The 22,624-nt window shown below is 60.7% G+C and overlaps 1 protein-coding gene across 3 annotated transcripts; it reads right to left on the bottom strand.

The window, feature by feature from the left end:
• Positions 1 to 295: 295 nt before the first annotated feature.
• Positions 296 to 22,403, bottom strand: WSCD2 (WSC domain containing 2). 3 transcript variants are annotated; one of them, XM_040577113.1, is made up of 9 exons: positions 21,532 to 22,403; positions 13,231 to 13,941; positions 9,004 to 9,118; positions 8,057 to 8,241; positions 7,497 to 7,618; positions 6,710 to 6,884; positions 5,547 to 5,711; positions 4,022 to 4,222; positions 296 to 2,316 (listed from the first exon to the last, which is right to left on the bottom strand). In XM_040577113.1, exons 2-9 carry the CDS (start codon positions 13,592 to 13,594, stop codon positions 1,964 to 1,966), a joined length of 1,680 nt encoding a protein of 559 aa, XP_040433047.1. In that variant the 5' UTR covers positions 13,595 to 13,941; positions 21,532 to 22,403; the 3' UTR covers positions 296 to 1,963. The 3 variants fall into 3 exon arrangements, with proteins under 3 accessions (XP_040433047.1, XP_040433050.1, XP_040433049.1); XM_040577116.1 differs by lacking the exon at positions 21,532 to 22,403 and adding an exon at positions 20,627 to 20,746; XM_040577115.1 differs by lacking the exon at positions 21,532 to 22,403 and adding an exon at positions 15,369 to 15,676.
• Positions 22,404 to 22,624: the final 221 nt, after the last annotated feature.

Genomic DNA, 22,624 nt, shown 5'->3' with positions numbered 1-22,624 from the left:
AGAAAAGGAATAAATCCCACCAAGCCCGTTCTTGTTATAAAGCCCCAGGAATGATAAGAAGCGATGGAAATAAAGTTTGCAGTAAATCTATCAGCTCTCACTACGCTGCTGAATAAACCTTCCTTTAAGGATGCTGTAGGGGCAATAAAACTGCCAGGAAGGGGCCGCCCCGGGCGCCTGTCAGTGGTTCGGATGAGGGAACGTCATTAACGCAATTAATGCTGACGAGAGTGGGGCTGGGACCAGGCATCACCCCCGGGGGGGCCCACAAAGACACGGGGAGGCGGGATAGCAACAAAACTCCTTTAATAGCCGGGTTGACCTGAGGATTTGTTCGGACAGAGGTAGGCAGCCCCGCGGCCGCCGCGGACCAAGGAGCGCGAGGTCCGGATGGTGCCCGCTGCCGGGACGGGCGCGCCCGGGCTCCTGGAGACCTCCAGCAAAGGACGAGGTAAAACCAGCACGCTCCTTACAAAATACATTCGTGGGCGAGCGGCTCCCTTTGCCCAGAGACCCAAAAATGTGGAGCCGGGGTGGGGGGGGTCCCCGCAGCCCTGGCACCCCGTCCTGCCCCCTTAGGCGGCGTCAGCTCCGCACGCGCGTTAGAAAAATATAATTTATTGAAATTCTCCTTTTGCCAGCGGAGTTTTCTTCTCTCTCTTTGAATATAGATTGATAGGTGTCTATAGATTTCGGCCTGTGCATGTGTTTCTATCAAGATCAAGAGTTCCAAGCCAATCCTTAAGGACCTAACTGTACAAAAGGCTGCGCACAAGATATGGCTTTTGCACCTACTCCCGGAGGGACTCGGGGCTGGGAGGAGGGCGCCTGTGTGGGGCGAAGCCTGGGCAGGGGCAGGGTCCAGGGCCACATGCAGCCCTGCATGGAGCCAGACTTGCAAATGGCATCTTCCGGGTGTGCACGGAGCTCCTTTGGTTTCCTCCCTTCCCAAGGACAGGAGGGCTCACACCGTGCCCAGCTGGGGCAGGAGCAGAGGCTGCGCTTGCCCCGCGCCCAGCTCCGTGCCACCCGCTCACCTTGGTCTCCATCGTGCCCATGGTCACAGCTTGGACCTGCTCCAGGTCCCACCCAGACCCCCCAGCTCAACATGTTCCCCCCCTGCACCCATCCGCTCACCATCCCCCAGACACCTTCCTGGGGGCTCTTCTGCCTTGGGAGCTTCTGGAATGAGGAAAAGGTGCATGTGTAGGGCCTCACAAGCTCCTCTGTCCTGGGTCAGCGTCCCCATCTCCAGCACCACAGACGTGTGCCCGCAGTCAGGGGGCACCAGGAGGGTCCCTGCAGAGCCCAGGGATGGTGCCCAGCAGGGGACACGGGCACCTCGCCCTGCTGCACCCCACGGTGCCAAGTCCCCTGCCATCAGGACGTTCCTCCTCATTTGGGATCGGCTCCATCCCCACCAGCAGGAGCCTTCCAGGGGTGGCCAGGGAACATGGGGACAGCCCCCAGAGCCAGCACAAACCGCAGGGACACTTTGGGCACTTTGGGTATGGCGCAAGCAGTGCAGGATCCACGTGGTGACCCCCTTCCCCCGGGACATGCGCGAAGAACCGGTTGCATTGCTAAGGGTGCTGCAGCAGCTGATGTGGGAGCAGGACGGATCTGCTCAGCCCCACACTGGCCACGTTTCCCCACTCCTCAGTGTCCTGACCGATGTCTGGCACGGCAGGGGACAAGTGCAGGATGCCTGCATGGCGGGGACGGGGACAAGTTGTGGTGGGGAGGGCACCGTGCAGCCCCTTGGTGCCCAGCTCCGTGGAGGCGTCGGCCAAGCAAGCTCAGCGATGGCTGGGGAGCGTTCGTTTCTCATGCAGGGGGTTGATTAACAGCTAATAGCAGCAGATGGAGAATTAAAAGAAAGCCACCCACTGGGTGGAAGCAGGCAGAGGAAAAGGAGCCTTTCCTCTCCAGGCAGGGACAGGTCCCCCCCCGGTCGGTGCCATCACCTCGGGTAGTAGTCCTCCGGGACCCCCGACAGGTTCCGGAGCTTCAGAGCCGCGTCCACCGTTTTGATGTAGCCGCTGATCATCTTCCTCATCTCGGGCGTGTAGGGGTCGTACTCCAGCTTCCTCAGGCCCGAGCGCTTGAAGTTGCCGTCCTTCTGGCCCTCGACGCAGAGCAGCCGGTCCTCGCAGGCGGCGATGCCCAGCAGCCCCACCATGCGCTTCAGCTGGGCGAAGAGGTCGCGCTTGAGGTCCTCGAAGTGCACCACCAGCACCTTCCTGCCGTAGCGCAGCCAGTCCAGGGTGTGGGTGGCCCACCACGGCGCGTAGTTGGCCACGAACTCCGGCCACTCTGCAAAAGGAGCACGGGGACAGTCAGGGGGTGTCCCCCGTGCCCCCCGTCACAGCAGCCACCTCCTTGCACGGCCGCTGGAGGGGCTTTGCAGAGCCCCTCTCCGATGGCTCAGCCTCTGGGGACATCACAAGCTGTTGTCACCCCCGGGGACGGGGGAGGCAGGTGTGGGCATCGACGGCTGTGAAATCACCGTTACCCCCGGGTCCCTGGCTAATTGATCCTCGCGCAAAAATCGGGGGATAAAAAGGAAAATGAAACAGAGGCAGCGACTCTCCTGGCAGCGTGCTTACGATGCGTAAAAGCTCCGGGTACCTGCCTCTCCGTCTTGTCCTCCCCAAGAAACTGATGCCTGATTAATAGCTTAACTGTATTTAATTCCCTGGAGAATCATTAAACACGGTATCTGTTTCATTAAACAGATACAGGACAATTCACCTTGTGTAATCATATCACATAAAACTTTGCTTTGGAACGGCTCCAGGGACGCCGTAAAATTAATGGCACGGAACAAAACGCGGGGTTCGCCGAGCCTCCAGCCTCTGCCTGCTCGCGGCAGAGCCGCAGCCGGGGGGAGGCAAAACCTGCCCGCGCCCTGCACCCGGCGAGGCAGGAGGGAGGCGCAGCATTTTCCATCATTGAATCGCTCCAAAATTAGGGAGGGAAACGAGCTGGGATCCCGCGGGGCTGAGGCTGGATGCTCCTGCAGGGGCTTTAGGCTCGTGGACCGGTGATGGGAGCAATCGTGGCCATGGAGCTGGCACCCCGCATGTTGTGACAGACCCCACCTTTAATCACCCAGGCTTTTTTTGTTGTTCTTTCGTCCTTGGGATGATTTATTTAACAAAATAACCAAGCACTAACTTCAAACCTGGCACAAGTGGAATGTCCACATGCAGGCTTTTTTTCCGTGCTGGGGGCAGCGAGGTCTCCGGCCCCGCGCTGGTGGCACGCACGTTTCCCAGCGAACCCCAACCCCATAAAGGACCCCAACCGATGGCAAATCTCCATCTTTCCAGGCAAATCGTTCCGATGGTTAATTAACCTGGCAATTAACCCGGTGGCTAATTGCACATTAAAACGTGCATCCCCTTTGGTTTGGGTAAGAGCCAGCAGCAATCCCTGAACCCCACTGCGGCGGGGGCGAAGCCGGCCCCGATGGGAGAGGTGACAGCGGGAGGCAGGAGCGGGTGACAGCTCCTGGGTGGGGATGGGTGCAGGGTCTTTGGGTGCTGAGCTGCTGAGGGGGCTCAGCCCGCAGCCGAAAACGCCTTTGCCAGCAGCGAGCACATGGCAATAACGAAATCCAGGCACATAACCGCAACAACGGAAAAAAAGATCCCCTTAAATAAACTCTGAATTAAGGGTAGCAGATGTTCAATCAAGCTAAATATTTTAACTCTTTCCAATGAAGTCAATTCCACAACAGCAATTTGTAAATTGCTATAATTAACAAGCCTCCACAAGCTGTCTGTGCATGGGGAAGGTGTCTTCCCCCGAGCAGCCGGGCTCGGCCGAAGGGAAGGCGCCGGGGGACGGCGGCAGGTGAGCGCCGCGCAGCACCCGGTGCCCCCATAATTTTGCCTTAATGAGTTACGGGTTTAATTTCGCCCTGCAGATGCCCAGACCTGGACCCCAGGCGGTGGCACCGCTCGGGTTTTCCATGCCAGGACCCGCTGTGGTCCTGCTGGTGCTCATCCCCTACCTTTGCCCTTCCAGTGGGCGTGAGCGGCGAAGCCGATGTGCCCCCCGTACTTGCGGTTGAACTCGGCCATCAGCGCCTTGTAGGGGTTGCGGATGAGCAGGATGGCCGAGTCGAAGGACTCGATCTCCTTCTGGCCGCTCTCGTGGGTTTTGATGCAGATGGTCCTCCCGCTGCGCCAGTGGTCCCGCTCGCCCTTGAACCCTGCCGGGATGGAGGAGACACGCAAGAAGGAATAGCGTGGTGTTATATCCTCGCCCTGGCCACAGCCTTTGAGCTCTCCCAGTAAATTAAGAAGGGAATTAAGGGAATTAAGAAGCCACCCCACAAGGCAGCAGAGGCTCTTCATGTGTGCGCTCACGCTGGCAAATATATGGATAAAACTATAAAATGAGGGAACTGGTGTTTCTCCCTCCTCCCCCCCATTGTAACAGTGTGGGTTATCAGGAGGAGCTGGCTTCTGCCTGAAACAGCTTCGTGCCTGCCTTGGGATTTTTTTTCTTTTGAAATTTATCCTCGGGGCTGGGCCCCATCGTGGGTGCAGCGATGGGAGCAGAAGCGTCCCTAGGAGATGCCACAGGGGCAGAGGACGAATCCCACCCAACCCTCGTGCCCAAGGAGGGAGCTCAGGGTGCTGGTGCCCGACCGAGCACCTCCTGCTCGCTGCGCCCACCCCGAGCCGCAGCACTCGCGTGGGATTAGGGGAACCAAGACCATTTGTTTTCAGACCGACTCCGTCCCTGGCCTTTTCCCGGGCCAGATGCAGATCTAAGGGGTACGTGCATCAACTCGCCACGTGTGAACAATGCTGCAGCTGAGACCAGCTCCCTCCTCCGTCCACCCCTGAGCTCCTCAGCACTTTCTGCACCGCTGACACCCGTGAATATGGATGTCGGTGTTCCTGAGCACCCTGGCACATCACTATTTTTGGCTGCCAGCCGGGATGGCCGGAGCCACGCAGAGCCACCCCCAGGCAGCTACAGGGAAGTGCTTGGGGACAGCCGTGGCATTGCTTTGGATCCCAGCTCGTGCTCCCAGGCGTTTCGGGGTGGCTCCGCTGGGCAGCGGCAGCAGGGCAGCTCCCGGGGTTTTCCTCCCTGCCCGGGGCCCAGCAGGGACGGACGGATGCCACGGCTCCTTCCTCCTCAGGCTGCCTCTGCGTGCTGGTTTATTCCTGGGTTTTCTCTAAGGTGGGAATGGGTCAGGGGGGTTGGAAGAAGGGGACTTTGTAGCTAAGACCAGAACAGTTTTCCCTAGCATTTCCCAGGAAAAACTGCTCAGAACCCAGCCTTTTTCGTGGTAAAAAAGGCCTTGCCTCTTTTGCCACTTTGATTCCTCCTCTAAAAAATTTCAGCACCCACCACGGGTTGAAAAACACTGACACAAGGCAGAAATATCAGTTCTGCCCCAGACTGCTCTCTTTGCAAAGGCTAAAACACAGCACAGGAGGCTATGTCTGCCCAAACCACCGCTCCCCAGGACAGGCACGGGGCAGCACCAGAGGTACCCGGCCCCTTGCTCAGCTCACCCTTGTTGTAGAGCGACCCGTCGAAGTAGTAGCTGCCGGTGTAGAAGCCGGTGGCGAGCTCGATCAGGTGCCGTGCCCACGTGTTGCCGGCCCCGGGGAAGCTGGCCAGGGCCACGAGCTGCTTGGAGCGGGTGGGCAGGAACCTCCTGTCCATGCAGCGGTTGTCTGCAAGGAGAAAACGGGGCGGGGGAGAGTGATGCTGGGGGGGCAGGGCTTGTTTTGGCAGGGCTAATGGGTCACAGCACCGGGCCGCTTGAGGATTTCGGGCAGGGGCTGCTTGCTTGTGCCATGGGGATGTCTCGGATCATTGCAGGTATCCCCAGGAAATGCTAGGGCAGGGTGTGAGGCGGTGATGACGGGGAAAAGTACCCTTGTACCCTGCCCAGGGCACACAGGAGCAGCCCAAAGAGACCTCAGACGAGGAAAGGGGGTGCCGTGCCATCACCAGCTGCGTGCCTATTAATTAGGAGAGTGGGTAATGAGGGCGCGTTATCCACGCAGCGCTGCTGCTTTTGATGTCAGTGACCGCAAAAGTGTTTCCAGCATGGCCACAAAAACAGTAACCATGTCAGGAATGAGAACAAGCCATCCTGAGACAAAACGAGCCGAGTTTTGGACCTTCTTAATTTTATCTCTGATAAAGAAGCCCTCTGGGCAGCCAGAGAAAAGCCCCACGAGAGCCCTCCCCAAGCATCTCCCCCCCCCGTGCCAGCCAACATCACGCTTCCATTTCCATCCCGTGCCCCACCAGCTGTGAGATGCACGGGACAGGAGCCCTCCCGGGGGGTTCTCTGCCTGCTTGTGGCTTTTTTCCCCTTTTTTTCCCCACCCCTTGTGGCTGTGAAGTCCCGGCGGGTTCACCTGCCGGCCGCACGCCGCAGCTCGCGGGCTGCCGCCGGTGCCAAGGAGAAAAAAGCGCGAGCAAGGAGGGATCCTGCTGGAGGCAGATGGCAAACTGCTGTCTCCTGCGTCGGAGTTAAGCAGTAATTAAAGCTGTTTGTTCAGGGGAGGATTTATTTCCCGGGAAATCAAAATAAACGGTGGTTTCTAATGGAAGAAGAGCGACGCAGGCTGCCCGCGGGGCGGCAGGAGCCGGGCGCCCGCGCGGAGGGGCCGGGAAGCAGGGGCTGCCCCGAGCCCCCCGAAACCACCCGAACCCTCACCTTGCACCTGGGTCTGGTAGACCAGCAGGAACTCGGCGGTGCCGCAGCTCTCAAACTCCTCGCCAGGGCACCTCTGGGCGCAGAGCTGCTCGTCCTCGCGCTCGTGCAGGGTGAAGAGCGTGGTGGGGAAGCCGCAGAGGCAGGCGGTGCCGGCCAGCGCCGACAGCGGGTACTCCTGCGGGGATGGACACACGGGCAGAGCCGCCCCTGCCACCTTCCTCCCCCCCGCCCCGTGCACAGCACCGGGGTGCTTTGGGTGCTCCCTGGGTGTTGGCACCCACAGCTGGTTGCATGCACCCAAAGTATCCGGATTTGTCCCCATTCCACGGTGCCGCTCGCGGCGATTTAAGCAGGGACAGTTTATTTCCCTGCTGCAAAGGGAGGTCCTCACCTGTGGGGCTTTCTCATCCTCTGCCTGGATAATTCACCTAATTTTTAATGGATAAATTAAATTCAGCCATGCCCACTCCCAGCCTGGCAGGGCCGGACATCCCACTGCGTGCCTCGGCAGTGCGGTGCCCACGCTGGATGAGCTGCTCCGCGCTGAGACTGTCACTTTGAGCAGATTTGGTGCAAAACGGGGACCAGCCTTCCCCTCCCGCATCCCTGCTGGTCTCAGGCGAAGCATTAGGGTGGGAGGGAAACCTCCTTCCCGCTGCCTTTGGTGAGCCCCGGGAGCGGGGCAGTAAATCCAATCCGTACGCATCCCAATTATACTAAATCAGCCCCAAATGTGCTGGACGCGGGCGCAGCCCCCCCCCCCCCACCCTCCCCCCCAACCCGGTACCTTCTCGGTGCAGAAGTCCACGCACTTGTCCACGGACATGTTGGGCATGGGCTGGCTGGCGGGCAGGGCGATGGAGACGTTGTCCGGCCGGCGGAAGCAGCCCCGAAACACCGCGCTGCCGTCTGCCGGGGGGGGGTGGTGTGTGAGATGGTTTGGGTACAGTTCGTTAGCGTTTTTCTAATTGTTTTTTTTAATAGCTTGCCTCTGGGAGATGTTTGGAGAGGAAAAACAACCAGAACGGCCTGGCCCTACATGGATCTTCCCTGAGGTCGCAATGTGGGCAGCCGCTGCAGCCCTTTGACAATTAAACACCTGCTAATGAGCCCCCCCCCCCCCATCCACCCAACAGCAGGCTGAGAGGCGAAGGGGAGAGGAATGTAGATTTGGGGGGAGATCCACAAACGCCAGAGATCAACCCCTCATCTATTAATATCTAACTGTGCTCCCAAATCCTTACGACCCCCAACGGCATCACTGCTCCAGCGGTGCCACGACCCTGCTGGTGGGGTCGGCGAGGTCCCGAGGGGCCGTGTCCCCATTTTCGGGGACCGCGGACTCACAGCGGCGGGCGGACTCCTGGGCCAGCTCCAGGCGGTAGATGGAGAGGCGGTTGGCCCCGCCGCAGGTGCTGCTGCGCTCGCCCTTGCACGGCATGTTGCACTCGGGCTCGCTGGCGTTGGGCGCCTGCACCTTGTGGCCGCAGTAGCACTCGGCGCCGAACTCCAGCCCCGCGTAGAGGTAGCCCCTGGGTGGGTGGGGGGGGGGAAGAGAGGGGCTCAGCACCACGCGGGGACACGGGGCAGGAGATGGCACCGGGGGGGGGTGAGCCCGGGGATGGGGACACGGCCACCGGTGGTGGCCCTTTGTAGCCTGGGGGGGGGGGGGGGTGTCCTCACGGGAGGCAGATCCCACCGGGACATCCCCTCTGTGACGCTGGGGAATGGGGGAAGCTGCAGGAAATTCCCTTGGGGGGGTGGGGGGGGGGAAATCAGCGTGGGTCTGCTGCCCACGGATGTGCTTGGAGAGCTCTGGGGCTGGTGTTTGGTGAGGATGGAGTTTGGCTCCCCCCCCCCCCCCCCCCCCCCCGGCACGGCCACAGGTGCCAAATCCGAGCCCTGCACCCCCTACCCCGTGGGAGAATGGCACGGAGGGGAGCCCCCTGCCCCTTTTTCCTGGGGAGATAAGTGGGGTTTCTCAAATAAAAATAGAATAGAATAGAGTAGAGTAGAGTAGAATAAATAAAAAAATAGAATAAATTAGAATGAAATGAAATAAAATAAAATAAAAATAAATAAAAATAAAATAAAAATAAAATAAAAATAAAATACAATAAAAATAAAATAAAAATAAAATAAAATAAAAATAAAAATAAAAATAAAGCAAAATTACACACATCAGCAGAAAAGAAAGGGGGGAGGAAGAGGAGAGGGGCAGGGAGCCGCGGGAGCAGAACAACCCCGATGTGTGGGGCTGCTGGAGGAGGCGCGGTGCTCGCCCACCACCCTACCGCTCGGCGCAGTTGTCCTGGCAACGGAAGACTGTCATCTTCTTGTAGTCCAAGAAGGACACGCCGCGCAGCGTCCGCCGCCGCGTGCTGTCCACGTAGCAGCCGATGTATTTCGCTGGGGGGTGAGAAATGGGGGTCAGAGCCCACCGGGGCCGAGCCCGGAGCCTGTGGCTAATTATTTTTATCTTCATTTTTTATTTTTATTTTTTAATTTCATTTTTTATTTTTATCTATTATCTATTATTATTATCTTTATCATTACCATTATCATTATCGTTATTATTATTATCCATGCTTCTGATGAGGACGGGCTGCAGCGCCCCAGCATCTCGGGGCAGGAGGGGGACAGGGAGGAACCAGGGGAGTCCCCAGGGTGATGTGGACGTGGACAGGCCAACAGGATGTCGGAGAGGCACCGAGCACTGGGAGCAGGCCGCCCTCCCACCCTGCACCTGCCTAATTTTGTCCTAAATCGGGCTGCTGAGCTGAGCCCCCTGCTTTTTTGCATGAGACCCTCCCTTGTGGTGGGCACAGTGCCCCCTGCAAACACCGCGAGCCGTCCAGTACAGGTGCTGAAAGCCGAGACACAACTGATATGGGTAGAAAAGGTGCTGTGGCTGTGCACCGAGGATTTTCTCTCTTTTCCCTGCAGAAACCCCAAAACCGAAGCCTTTTCACCACCAGCAGCCCTGGCCTCGGTCCTCTCCTCTGTGGTCTTCCTCCCGTCCTCCTGCTTCAAACTCAGCAAAGCGGCTCCAAAATGAGACAAGAATCACGGGGTGAGAAGTGGTAAAATAAAAGATGCCCTTAACTCTGCCCCACCAGGCACACGGCGGGAGCTGGGATGGAAAAATAAACCGAATTTTCTCCGGCCAGGAGCTCATTCCCTGCCCCAGACCCCGCTGCAGACGGTGTTTGCCCAGTGCCAACGCTCGGCAAAGCAAAGGCTGATGGACGCCTGCGCTGGGAGCAAACGGAGATGCCGGTGGACAGGGAACAGAGCTGAACAAATAGTTCCAAGGAAATCCTGTATTTGACAAATGCACCCTTTGCCAATAACCTGAGAGCGCACAGCCACGTCCTCGGCTGCAGTCCTTCCCCCTGCCGCTCCTCTTTGCCTTGGTGGGCTCATATTAGGGACGGGACGGCACCGCCAGTGCGTCCCCATCCCCATGAGGCTCCTTCATCAGGTGCCTCCGTTAGCACCCTGCTCTGATTTTCCGTGGGACAGATGCATCGCTACGAGGCGATGGTTGTGTGGGTGTTGAAAGGAGAAGCCACCAGACCCCAACGCAGAGCACCCATCCAGCTGTGCCGCCCCACCAAGCACCTCTTCTTCCACCTCTGCACCTCCACACCGGGCACCTCACTACCGAAACACCCCGTGGGATAACACTTCCCACCTCCTGCTCGCGTTCTGCACCTGCTGGGGGGCTCTGCACCAAACCCACTGCCCTGTACCCCCCCCGCGGCTCCCCACCAGCCTGCCCTTCGGGTGGAGGAGGACGGAGAGCGCCGTGCCCGATAACTGCCGCCACCAGGCAGCCATCCCTCACTGCTCTCAATTACCCTCGGCGTAACTTGGCATTTCCGCGGCGCTGAGCAGGTTTCGGCAGGTCAGCTACTTTTGCCCGTGACAGATCTAACCGGTGCGGGATTACTCCAGCAATTTCCGCCGAGCCGCCGACTGATGTGCATTACGTCCAAGCCATCGCTCTTGACATATGCGTGCTGCAACTTATTAGGAAGGCAACTGGAATAATTAGGGAGAGGCGAGGACACTACGGGGACGAGGAGGCAGCTGTGAGGCCGACCTGCTCCAGCACGCAGCTCCCCTGGGACCCCGCGGAGCCTTGGAGCCCGCTGGGTGCACGCAGACCCCGGTGGTCCCGGACACGTTCCCGGGGACGCACGAGGCCAAATCCAGCCTGCAGCACACGGAGCACACAGCCAGGGACACAGTTTGGCAGGCACCGTGTGTCTGTCTGGAGGCAGCACCTCTGTCTGTCTGTCTGTCTTCTCTCCTCCCCTGCCCGTTTAGCCCCCCGTGCCGTTTAGCCCGTTAAAGGCAGAACCGAGGCGTTTTCTCGGGGCCGTGCTGCAGGGCGACGCTCGAAACAAATACCTGCCCTTGATTTTCCAGCTGGCTGATCAAAGCGCTGAGCCGTTCCCCAGCGCCGCGAAGCTCGTTTGCAGATGTTTTCCCCCAAACCACTCGCACGGCACCAGTACAGACGGTGCCTGCCGTCGGGAAAGCTCGGGCGATGGGTGAGGACCCACCCAGGTACACCGAGACGAGCCCAGAGCTCCTCGTCCTGCAGCCTGGCAGACGTGAGCATGGCAAAAGGCGGGCAGCGATGGCAGTGGTTGCAGGAAGGGTGCCTCGGGGCAGGACAAGGAGGTGAGGTGGGGGTTTGGGGACGTCTGGAGCTGCCCAATTCCTCTGCTCCTTCCTGCTCCGCAGCTGCCCCGACCCCCGTGGCCAGCATGGGATTGCTTGGACAGAGGCTGGTGGTGGAGGACAGGGCGTGTATGGCCAGGGACAGGAGCACTGCCTTTTTTTTTTTTTTTTAGGGTCGCTGACGGCTCCTTTCTGCTCCTTTCACCAGCTGGTGAAGCCTCGCCAAGTGTCACTTCACATCAATGGGGCAGAGCGGCCACACATGTCACGGAGACGGGCTCCCACGGCCCCTCCGTGCACGACGGGATGGGAGCACCAGGGTGGAAATGTCATCCACGGGGAACCCCTCCTTGTCTCATTTTAGCACCAGAAAGTGCCTGAAGTGAATATTCCTCCCCGTTAAAAGCCCCAAGACCCGGACACTCACGACAGCCTTGCCTGGCTCCCATGTGGGCAGCCAGAAACATGAAAGTGCTCGAGCAAACAGGACAAGCAGGATGGCAGGGACATGGGGACACCGTGGGCAGCAGGAACACATGGAGCACCAGGGCATCCCGGGCACGTGCATCACAGCCACCAGCACTCTCATGCTCTGCAGCACCCACAGCACCTCCCGTGGGGCTCAGGGCAGGACGCCAGCACCAGCAGGGCAGAGGAGAGCCCGGTGGCACGTGGGCACCTCGCCGGTAGTCACCGCTCCATTCCTGCCTTCGCTCGGTGCTCCCCGCCATGGATAATCGCCCTAAATACCGAGGCAATCCATTACGCCGCTGTCACGGGTGCACCGTGCTGGAGCAGGCTGTGTTGCTGCTTCTCCCCAGCCCACATTATTACCGACAGCACATCGCAGCAGCTCTCGCGCTCGGCTGAGGAGGCGAGCTACTGCTTCGCCGTGGGGGCACGGAGCTGCCGGAGAGGGGGCTCGGGGGCTGTGAGCACGCTGGGGGCTGCTGCCTGCCAAACCCCTAGCACAGAGGCATGGTGAAGGCTTTACCCTGCGTTTTGGTGGGGTTTGCAGGGTGCTCGCTCTGCCACCCGTGGGTGCCAGCTGCAGGAGCATTGGGACAGCGGCTGGGACAGCAGCGGGTGCCTGGTGCACGAGCCGGGCTGCCTTGGAAAAGCCCCCGCAGACAGCTTAGGGCCATGCAGATTCTCGGTGAGCTCTGCACAGAGCTGCCTTCAGGATAAATAGATGATATTTTAAAAATCAATGCGAACTACTGCATTCGCTTATCCGTGTTCATTAATAACGCTCCCACTCCCACTGCGGGCAGGGAGCTCCTGGCCCAAGAGGCCGAGCCCTGCCCGCACGCAGAGCAGGGCGCACGCAGCCCGCACACCTCCGGGCTCGGACGTCCCCTGGGGCCGAGGGGACTGCTGCTGAGCTTCCAAAGGACGCCGGCTGCTGGGGGCCGAGCGGCCAGAGCCGTCCTCGCCGGCAGCATCTCCCCGTCTGGCAGCCCCGAAAGTGCATGTCACCGTCACAGCGAGGCACGGCCCCGGAGGGTGACGGTGTGCAGGTGGGAGGAAATGGAAAAATGGAGGTGGACAACTGGTATTTGGGGAGGGGGGAGAGAGGGAGAGCATCATCCTCTGCACCGGGGGTCTCCAAAACAGTGTGCGCGCACCCTGGGGTGCGCAAGACCCCAGGATGTGGGCAGAAAACATTTCATCATGCCATGCACACAGCTTATAAGCACATACCGACACGTCTATTGGCAGCGTGCACTCAGAATCATCTCACCAAGGGGATGCACGCCCGAAACACCTCGGGGACCAAGGCTCTGGAGCTCCAGGCTTGCCCCACGCCCGCCGCCAGCCCTTACCTCTGTCCTCGTCCTTCTCGCGGCCGCTCCTGCCCTTGAGCACGCGGCTCCGCGCCGCGCCGTAGTCGCCCGCTTTGCTCCTCTCGGCCGGCTCCTTGGCGGTGCTTTTGAACCAGGGCCCTCGCCGCCGGCCCCCCACTGCCCCCGGGAAGCCGCGGCTCAGCTGCATCACCCCCAGGTAGGGCAGCTCCTGCCCCTCGCCCGCCGCGGGGCCGCGTGGGCTGCCCGCCACCCGGGGCTCCCCCGTGAAGCCGGCGTGCAGGAAAACCAGGCTGCCGGCCGCCAGGTAGAGGGCCAGCAGCGTGAAGAAGCGCACGGGTCTCCGCCGAAAATACCGCTGGAATTTCACCAGGAATTTGGCCATGGCGTCTTCATCCCTCCCCGGGGCGGGAGCCAGGGAGCTGCTCTCCTCCGCTGCGGGATCCCAAAGGGGCGCGCTGGGGGCGGCTCCGCTTTATTCCCCTCCCGGCCGAGCCCCCCAGGCCGTGGCAGCGGGGGGGATCATGGGGTGTCGGGGCTGGTTTGGGACCGATCAGTGGGTGCAGCCCTGCTCGGCGGCTGGGGGCAGCATCTCTAGGGGCAGCGGCGCTGTCGGCTCTCCGGGCGAGGAGTGAGAAGCCCCCGGGCGCGTCTCCGGCCCCGCGATGCCGGCTGGGGCCCTTTGCCTAGCGCAGCCCCGTTCATTTCGGTCCCAGGGCAAGAAAACTCCACCTGCAAGCCAAAGAGAAAGGCACTTGTTAGAGGACCCTGTGGAAACCCACCTCCCCATCGCCGGGGCCGGATCCTGATACCGGAGTTGCCCAGCGGAGAGGCGCAGCTCCAGCCACCCTCTCCTGCAGGGACGCCGGGGGCACGAGGGAGCTGGCAGCGCGGTGACATCGGTGACAGCCACCAGCATCCAGGGCTGGGGACAGCAGTGCTGGGGTTAGTCACAGAGTGGGTGCTAGGGGAGAGCTGCAGGAAGGCTCAGGGCACGTGGGGTTGTGATTTTGCCCCCTTCCCAGGGCTACACCAGCGATGCTGCAGCTTCCCTGGGGACAGGGGCACCCGCAGCATCCTCCTGCTGTGCCCACCCCAAGCCACCGTGCCATGGAGAGGCCAGGGGAGAGCCAAGCCTGGTGTCACCATGGGGAATGTCACCACGGGAAATGTCACCGCCAGCGTTCCCGCGACCTGTGGCCGCCATCCCACAGCCCTGCTGCCTGTCACTTGCTCGTCTTATTTTCGGAAAGGAGACAAAAATAAATGGGAAGACAAAGTGCCATTAGTTTAATGGCCTCTATGTTCCTGCCATCTGTCTTCAGTTGATTAAATAAAAAATATTGGCGGAACATATGGCATGAATTATACATAAATATTTTAATTTGGGCTCCCGGAGCAGTTATTCAATCACCTCTTGGGTGAATTTTGTGCAGCCCCCAAACAACCCGCTTTCTGGGGGGTGCCCCCTGGGGGTCCCCACAGACCAACCCCTCCCCAGCCCCAGTAAGTAAAGGCTGAGTAAACTCGGAGTAGCAGCTGAGCAAGGAGACTACTTGTTATCAGGCTTCTGCATCAGCAGGCACCTCCGTCCCCGTCCCTGTCCTGGTCCCTATGTCCCCATCCCTGTCCCCGCTGCCGCCTGCCTCCCCCAGCCCTGTCTCGGCTGTGCCGGGCGATGGCGAGGCAGCACCACGCAGAGAGAAGGGGCTTCAGTCGCTCTCATTAAGCCATCTGGAGCTCATCCTTCTCCATCATGAACTGCGGAGTCGCAGGTCAATTACTGCACATTTGCATATATTCCATTAATGCCTCCGCTAATTGTCTGGAGGAGATAATGCGCTCCTCTCACTGCTCCCTTGCTGGCCGGGCTTTACAAACAGCGAGCGCGGCCAACGGAGCCAGCAACGGGGCCGCATCCTGCCTCGGCGGGGGCTTGGGACACGGCTGGGGGCCAGCAGCCCGTAACAAGCCCGTTCTTACACCCACCCTGGGCTGGGGACAGGCAGCAGCACCACCACAGGCTATTTATCCCCCAGCCCTCACCAATTTGTTTTCCGCAGCGCCCAGCAGCCCCCAGCCCCTGCTGCTCCGGGGTGCCAGGGGACGGATCCAGCCTGGGGAGCAGCAGCAGAGTGGGGGGCTGGATCCTCACCTACCTCCACCCTCGTGCTCCTGCCAGAGCTGAAACCTTCGGGAAGTCTTGGGAGCGTGGATCCTGGCTTGGCAGCACCCCGTGCCCTGCTCCCGTCCCGCTGCAGGGATCCCCCCGGTCCCACAGCTCCTTCCCCACGCGCAGCCGGTGCCTTGGGGGGGAGGCACGGGGCCCCGCAGTGCTCCGCGGCTGCTCGTGACCGGGGTGGACGGAGCGCCGATAAATTATACATCTGGGCCTTATCTCCAAATTGCTCTGCAATTATTGAGCACCAAGGTTCAGTTGCCTTCAAGCACCACCTCACATCTGACCACTGCAAAACGCGCTCGAGTGCTCACGTGGCTCCCCCAGCACCGGAGAACAATCAGCCCATTAAAAACAGCAAATTAACGAACACAAGAGTTCCATTAGGAGGAGCAGGCGATTGAACTATCCAATTTCATCACGTCATTAGCATTTCTTATCAGCGGGACGGGGAAAGAATAGGGCTTTAAAATAGCGAGGGACGAGGCTGGCAGGTAGGGCAGGGCGACGTGCCCGGTGACGCAGGCACCAACTCACCCACGCGGCACGGTCCCACATGGGGAGCAGGACCCAGAGCAGGTCCCTGGAGCTGGTGTCCCCCAGAAGCCCCCAGCCGGGTGGGGGGACCTCGTGGCTTCTCAGCACGGGGACGTCGTGCCCCTCGGTGCCCCGGCAGGAGTGGGGCAACGCGAGCTCCCCGGGGAATCCGCCACCGCCCGCGCTCCCCGTGCGGCGTACGCTCGTCCTGCTCTGCAAACCAGGAGCAGAAAATGAGATGTGTTCGGCTGAATTTAAATAACGTTGCTGCTGGGAAGGAAGCTGAGCGGAACGGGGCTGGTAACAGCCGAGGTTCCTGCAGCCCTGCTGCTGCCACGCCGATGGGTCGCAGCACCCGTGGGTGCTTCTTCCTGCGGCACCCAGCACCCAAAACTGCCTCTGCCGGGGGCAAGCTGGGCGCACCGAGCAGGCGGCTGCCTTCAGACCGAAGCAAACCTGATGAATTCAGCTGCTCCCTGCCTTAATCCTGCTGATAAATGTGCCTGCACAGGCCCCTGCCAGGAGGGGGGCACAGGGAAGGTTTCTGTGTGTGCACGGCGCAGCCACGGAGCGCTGCCGTGGTCGGTGGCTCTGCCCCATGAGCACAACATGGGGCTTGGGGTCAGCCTGAGTGGGCTCTGCAGCCCCTTCTGTGGGCCAAGACCCCGAAATATGCAAAGGGAAAAGCTATCTGGGATGTATCGCCCTGATTTGTAAATCCAGAGCAGGATTTGGCCGTCTGCTGATAGATTTATTTTATTATTTTTTTTTGCAGGATTTCCAAACACGTTTGAAGGTTTGCAAATCTTCCTCCTGGCTGGGAATCGATGGAGGTTTAGAGCTGAAATTGGGCAGCTGACTGTATTGCTCACGGGCAGGAATCAGTTTCTAACTGCTCCGGAGGAGATTTACCGACCACCTCAGCACTTGACCGAGGCGAGGGGAAATTGTGCCACAAGCCCGGCTGGGCACGAAGCTCCGAGCTTGGGAGGCAACCCATATTGCAGCTCCTCTCCTCCGCAGGCACACCGTGCCCAGAACGGCTTGATTAACATTTGCAAAAGGCCTCGAGATCCCCGAAACAGTGCCGTGCTAATTGCACAGCCTCCTACCCTGCGCTGAAACCCCGCCGTGCGCCAGCCTCGTTTCCAGCTGGGGTTGCAAATTCCCCCGAACGCCCCGAGCCCCATGCAGGGGATGCTGGTCCCCAGGGGCTGGCAGGGTTTTCTGTGGGGCAGGGCACAGGCAGGGACTCAAAACAGCCCCACACCGAGCGGCTCGGAGGTTCCTTTGCTTCCCTGCTTGTTTGCTTTGCCATGGCCTGAGCGGAGCAGCCAAGGTTGGGTTTTTGCCTGGCTCCGTTCCTCTGCACGCAATTACATCAAAGCCCGTTGCGTCCTCCTGTACGATGAATTCCCCTTGCAAGTGGGAAAGCACCTCGTAAAGACAAATGTTTTAAGCCGTGAATCATTTAAAAAGCACACGCCACGATGCCGAAGGCGGAGTGGGAGAACAGCCGTGCGTGCCAGAGCTCCGGGCAGGGTGAGGATGTGGGGACTGGGATGTGGGACTGTGGGGTGGGATGCTCCAAATGAGCTCTTGGGTTTCCTTTCACAACACCCGAGTGGGTTCGGGGAAGGAGCATCCCTCCCTGAGCACCCTGGGCCCAGCATCAGCATCACCCCCGTGCAAAGCTGCCAAACCTCAATTTTGCCATTATTGCCATGTTTTTCCCTTGCGAGGCCAGAACGGGATCTCCGTGCCTCAGTCGCCTGCAACCACCTCGCTGATCTGCACATTTTTCTTACAGTTTTCCTGGATGCAGACAGGGCCGGGCTGGTGCTGCCCACAGCACCCACCAGCGTTTTGGAGAGGTCGCCTCCATCTCGGCCACGTGAATCGCTGCTCTCGGTCTGTGCTCCCTCCCTCCCCCTTCTTTCAGTCCCCAAAACCACAAAAAAAAAAAAAAAAAAAAAAAAAAAAAGCAGCAGCCATCCTCGCCCCTGGCACCCTTTCGACACTCAAGCCCTGTGAAAAAAAGGTGATTTAACTTCATTCAAATGGCACTGCATTTGGAAATTGGCTTAACCTAATGAGTTTTAATACGCATTATGTGCTAGGTCTTTTATGCCCAGCCTGCAAAATCCAGTTACGGTTTTCAATGTGCCTTGGTGAGCCAAGACACGCACCGGAGGGGACGAGCGCTCGGCAGTGGCCGCCTTTGCTGGTGCCTCTGCCCTCGTGAGACCGGCTGCATCCCGGGCAGCGAAGCATCCCCAGGGCCACCTCCACCCCTAGCCACGCTGCTCGCCCCGGGGGACGGGATTTGGGGTACAGGGGCCGGCCTCGATGCAGTGCTGCAGCAGCAGAGCGGCCCCAAGGTGCCGCCACAGGTGCCCACAGACCCCGGGCCCATCACCCCCCAGGGAGCCGCAGTGCTGGGGGTTTTCTCGCTTGTGCTTGGTGATCAGGAAGGGATCCTGCAGCCAGACCTTTGTGCTGAGGTTTAGGGACGATGATGAGATGACGACACCAGGTGACAAAGCCAGACCCCCCAGGAAAAACCTCAGACGGTGACCCAGGTGCCCCCTGCTAGCAGCACCACCAGGACCACCCCTCGTGGTGCATAGATCAGCCTAAATCCCACCAAGCTCACGGCCAGGTCCATGGGGTCACCGTGCAGGGCTGGCAGGTGTGTGTCCCCCCCAGAGGTGCCTCAGCCCCAAAACACCGCCCGTGGGTGCTGCCGGAGGGCCCCGCGTAGCTGGTCCCTGGTTAATCCCCGCCAGCATCCCCTGCGGGGGGCAGACAGTCCCAATTTGCCCGTGAAGCCCACGCTCTGCTCCTCCAGGTCTCTGCTGCGGGGCCTTTGCTCAGCCCTCGGTAATCTGGGATTATTCACATCGCTGGGGCAATTAAAAAAACCAGCTCCTCAAGCAGCAGACAATGCCTTCTGCAGCCTGCTCGAATTAATACAGCGAGAAAGATTAGCTCTTGCAGCCCTCGTTTCAAAGCCTCCACTCCCGAGGGGCTGAGTTATTTCTTTTTCTGCACACCCATCACTCTCACATCCCGCTGCATGGGGGCTGGAGGCACAGTTTGGGAAGAAATCTGCATTTTCCCTGAACGCTGCAGGCTCCGGGAGCCCGGCAGAGGGGACGGGGCTGGGAGCGGGTGGCAGGTCAGGGGACAGTGACTTGTCCCCGCGGGGTGGAGGCGTTGCACGGCTGCTGGCTCCCCCCAGCTCCCACCGCCGCTGCAGACCCCACATATTTCAGCTCGCCTTAGAAACCCCCTCATGGCAGAGCCACCATCTCTGCAGCCCACAGCGCTGGGGAGAACATCAAGGACAGAAACGGGAGGAAAAATCCCTCCTGCTGCTCTGCAACGCACCAGCAGCACAGCCCAGAACGGCAAAGCAGCAAGGCAGGAGGGAATATATTTAAAAATTAAGCGAACGCCAGCGTGCGGTGCCAAAATGTTGCACTGCATCTGGGGCTGCCTTCGTTCGGCTGCACTTGGCCAAATTATGCCGCGCTCTCTGCTCCTGTGCATATATCCAGCAGCTCCCGCTACACCGAGTTACTCCGTGGCTTCAATTCCTAGCCCCCTAGGTCCCCCCAAAATGCCCGGGACCATGATGGAGAGGGTCAGCCCCTGCTCCCCATGCTGCCTGGGCTGGGGTTAGAGTCTCTGCCTAGGGGGGGCTCTGCTAAGGACGAGGTTTTTGTTTCTGGGACAAGAAAAATGCTTTTTGGTGCTGGACACAAAAGGGCCAGCCCCGTGCCCACCACCTCTCCAGCAGCAGGGGTAACCCAGCACACCCTGCCCCAGGAGGTCACGGCATGGCAGGGTGCGAATGGGGGGGTCCAGGGGGGCACCCCAGGGCCGGACCCCATTACCGGAGCGTGCTCCCCAGCTCCAAATTGCTGAGAAACTTTATTTAATTCTGCTTTTCTGGGAGGCAGGGACGGGCGCCTGTAACCCTCAGCTCAAGGTAACCTTCACGCGCTTTCCAATCGCCTCCTGCTTTTCCATGCACGCACGTTTTTGGTTTCTTTTTTTTGTTGTTGTTATTTTTTTTTTCTAACTTTATATTAAAATATTCCAATAAGTTGCCAGCGCGGATGCCGGAGGAAGAAAACGAACAGGGGAGGCTGGTTGGAAAGGATCACCATCTGCCAGCTTCCCCTGCCGAGGACGCTTCTGCACAAAGTCTGGGGAGGAGGAGAGCATCTCCCCGCCTGCCCCCCGCGTCTTGGGGGGCCAGGAGCCCCTCGCCCCAGCAGCAGGACGCCCCCTGCGCAGGCGAGAAGCGCCCCCAGCTCCTGCAGAGCGCCTGGGGCCCGCGGGGACCCCCCCGAGCCCCCCACAACTTCCACGCACCCGCAGAGCGCATCTCCCCGGGGACCCCAGGAGGTCGCTGCGGGGGGGGGGGGGGGGGGGGTTCCCACCAGCACTGGGGGGGGGGGGGAGAGCACAGCGCCCCCCCCTCCCCGAGTTCATTTGTTGCGCTTTATGCTTTTTTGACGATTTTTTTTTTTTTTTTAAATTGGGGGGGGGGGGGGTTAACCCCTTCCTCCCAGCCCCGCAGCGCAAAATCCCGACCCCAAACCCCCGACCCCCCCAAACCCCGGACCCCCCAAACCTTCCCCCCCACACACACCTTTTCCTTCTCACCCCCCCCCAGCCCGCCCCTACCTGCTCGCAGCAGCCTCCCCGTCCGCTGCCGCCCCCCCTCCATGCGCTCGCCGCCCGCGGGGCCGGGGCGGGGGGGGGGGGGGGGGACGCCGGGCACCGGCTGCGGCTCGGCCCCCCGGGGCCACGCCATGCCCAGCGCCGGGCAGAGCTCGGGGCCGGGATGGAGGATGCGGGAGGGATGCGGGAGGGATGCGGGAGGGATGCGGCCCGGCGGCAGCCGCCGCGCTCTGCCCGCAGCCGCTCCCCGCCGCCGGGATTTTAACGGCGCTGCCCGGTTCCGCCGGGGCCCTGCCGCTTAACCCCTTCCCCTCCGCGCCCGGCCCCCCCCCCCCCCCCCCCCCCCCCCCGCGGCTCCCGGAGGAGCGGGGGGGGAGTGGCGAGAGGGGGGGGGTCCCCGTGGCTACGGGAGGCCCCGGCCGGGGGCGCCCCCCCCCCCCCCGGGTGGTGCCGAGGCTCCGAGCGCAGCGCTGCGCCCCCCAGGTTCCCCCCCACCCCCCCCCCTGCCGGGGTCAGCCACAGCTCTGGGGGTGGGGGGGGTGGGGGGGTGGAGGTATTTACTCTTTTACTGGGGGCCAGAGCAATAAAAAAATTAAAAATTAAAAAGAAAATAAAACAAAAATAAAAACAAAAGGATAAAATGATAAAATGGGAAAGTTCCCTTGAGCAGGAAGAATTCCGGGCGTCAGATACAAGAGGGGATTTTTGCCCCCGCTTCTCTCAGCAACTTCCAGCCCTGCCGGTGCAGGGGAGTTTTTGGGGGGCAGGGGAGTTTTTGGGGTGCAGGCAGCTGGAAGCCCCGGGGGCTGCCTCCAGCCCCCGCTGCTCCAACCCCCCCCCCCCCCCCCCCCCCCCCCAGGCACCCCTCGGAGCCAGGACGAGACGAAAGAAGGATCCGGAGCACGTACCTGTGCCTCAGCGCCGCTCGGGCAGGGACCCTCGGCGACACGGCCCCTTCTTCTGCAAAGTGCCTTTGTCTCGCGCAGGGGTACGGGGGCCGAGGAGGGGATTCGTCCCGCTGGTGGACCCCACGCGAGGGGCTCGGGGCGCGCAGGGCACCCCACGAGGTCTCCGAGCCGGCGGCGTGGAGGCCTCGAGCTCCAGGCGAGCGGCAGCGGGGAGAGGGCCGGATCCTGGCAACGTCCCCGCGGAGGGAAACTGCGGCCTCAGCTCCCTCCTTGCTGCCTGCGGGAGCATCCATGTGCGAGGGAGCATCCGAAGCTGCCCCAGGCAGGCGCAGGCAGGGACGGCGGCGGCGTTTCCATAGGAAACCAGCCTGGCGAGCGCTGCCTCGGCTCCACGCAGCGGGCTGCGGAGCTGCGCTCGCTATTTTTATCTCCCCAGCACCCGGGCTGCGCGCTCTGCCCTTGCAAACACCCCGCCAGCGCTGCCTCCCTCCCTGCAGCCAAGGCTGGGGGCTCAGGGGGGAGCCGCGCCCCCCGTCCCGTGGGGCCAGCACCCCGCTCTGGCGTGGTGTAAAGCCCGGGGCGCCATCCCACAGCTCCTGTCTTCAATTCCAGCTCTCCCGCTGGGATGCACGGTGCGTGCCCTGCATGGCTCGGTCCCGCGTGGGGCTGCGGTGAGGGAAGTGGCTGGAGAAGTGCAACCCTGTGGGGTTCTGCAGCATGCGCAGGGCGGCCAAACGAGAATTTGGTCGGGCCCGGCAGGCGAGCCGAGCGCAGCCGTGTCGGCGGGCGTGTGGGAAAGCTCAGAGGCCGCGGTTTAAAATAGCACTCGCAAAAAAATAGCTCTCAAAGGCTTTCGTTTTTCTTTTTATTTTATTTTATTTTTTTTTCTGGGCCTGCACCGAGAGCCACCGGGGATGCTGGGCTGGGGAGGCCAGGCTGAAACACGGAGTTTCCCCAAGGATATAAACCAAGCGACTCCAGATATAAATGAAGTGACTCCAGATATAAACGAAGTGACTCCAGATCACGCTCTGGGTCTCCGAGCTGCTCCTGGTGAGGCTTGGCCCCATTCCGCAGGTGTTTAAGGGCTTTT

Source organism: Cygnus olor, chromosome 17, assembly GCF_009769625.2.
Source record: "Cygnus olor isolate bCygOlo1 chromosome 17, bCygOlo1.pri.v2, whole genome shotgun sequence".
NCBI lineage: Eukaryota > Metazoa > Chordata > Aves > Anseriformes > Anatidae > Cygnus > Cygnus olor.
The sequence above is the reverse complement of the archived record's forward strand: the minus strand, read 5'-3'. Positions and strand labels throughout refer to the sequence as shown.

Coding starts and splice junctions, on each gene's coding strand:
- WSCD2 (XM_040577113.1), bottom strand. CDS start 13,594: ATGGCCAAATTCCTGGTGAAATTCCAGCGGTATTTTCGGCGGAGACCC. Junction 7,619..8,056: donor CCAGGAGTCCGCCCGCCGCT/GTGAGTCCGCGG, acceptor CCCCCCCGGCAG/ACGGCAGCGCGGTGTTTCGG. Junction 6,885..7,496: donor TGGACTTCTGCACCGAGAAG/GTACCGGGTTGG, acceptor CCATCCCCGCAG/GAGTACCCGCTGTCGGCGCT.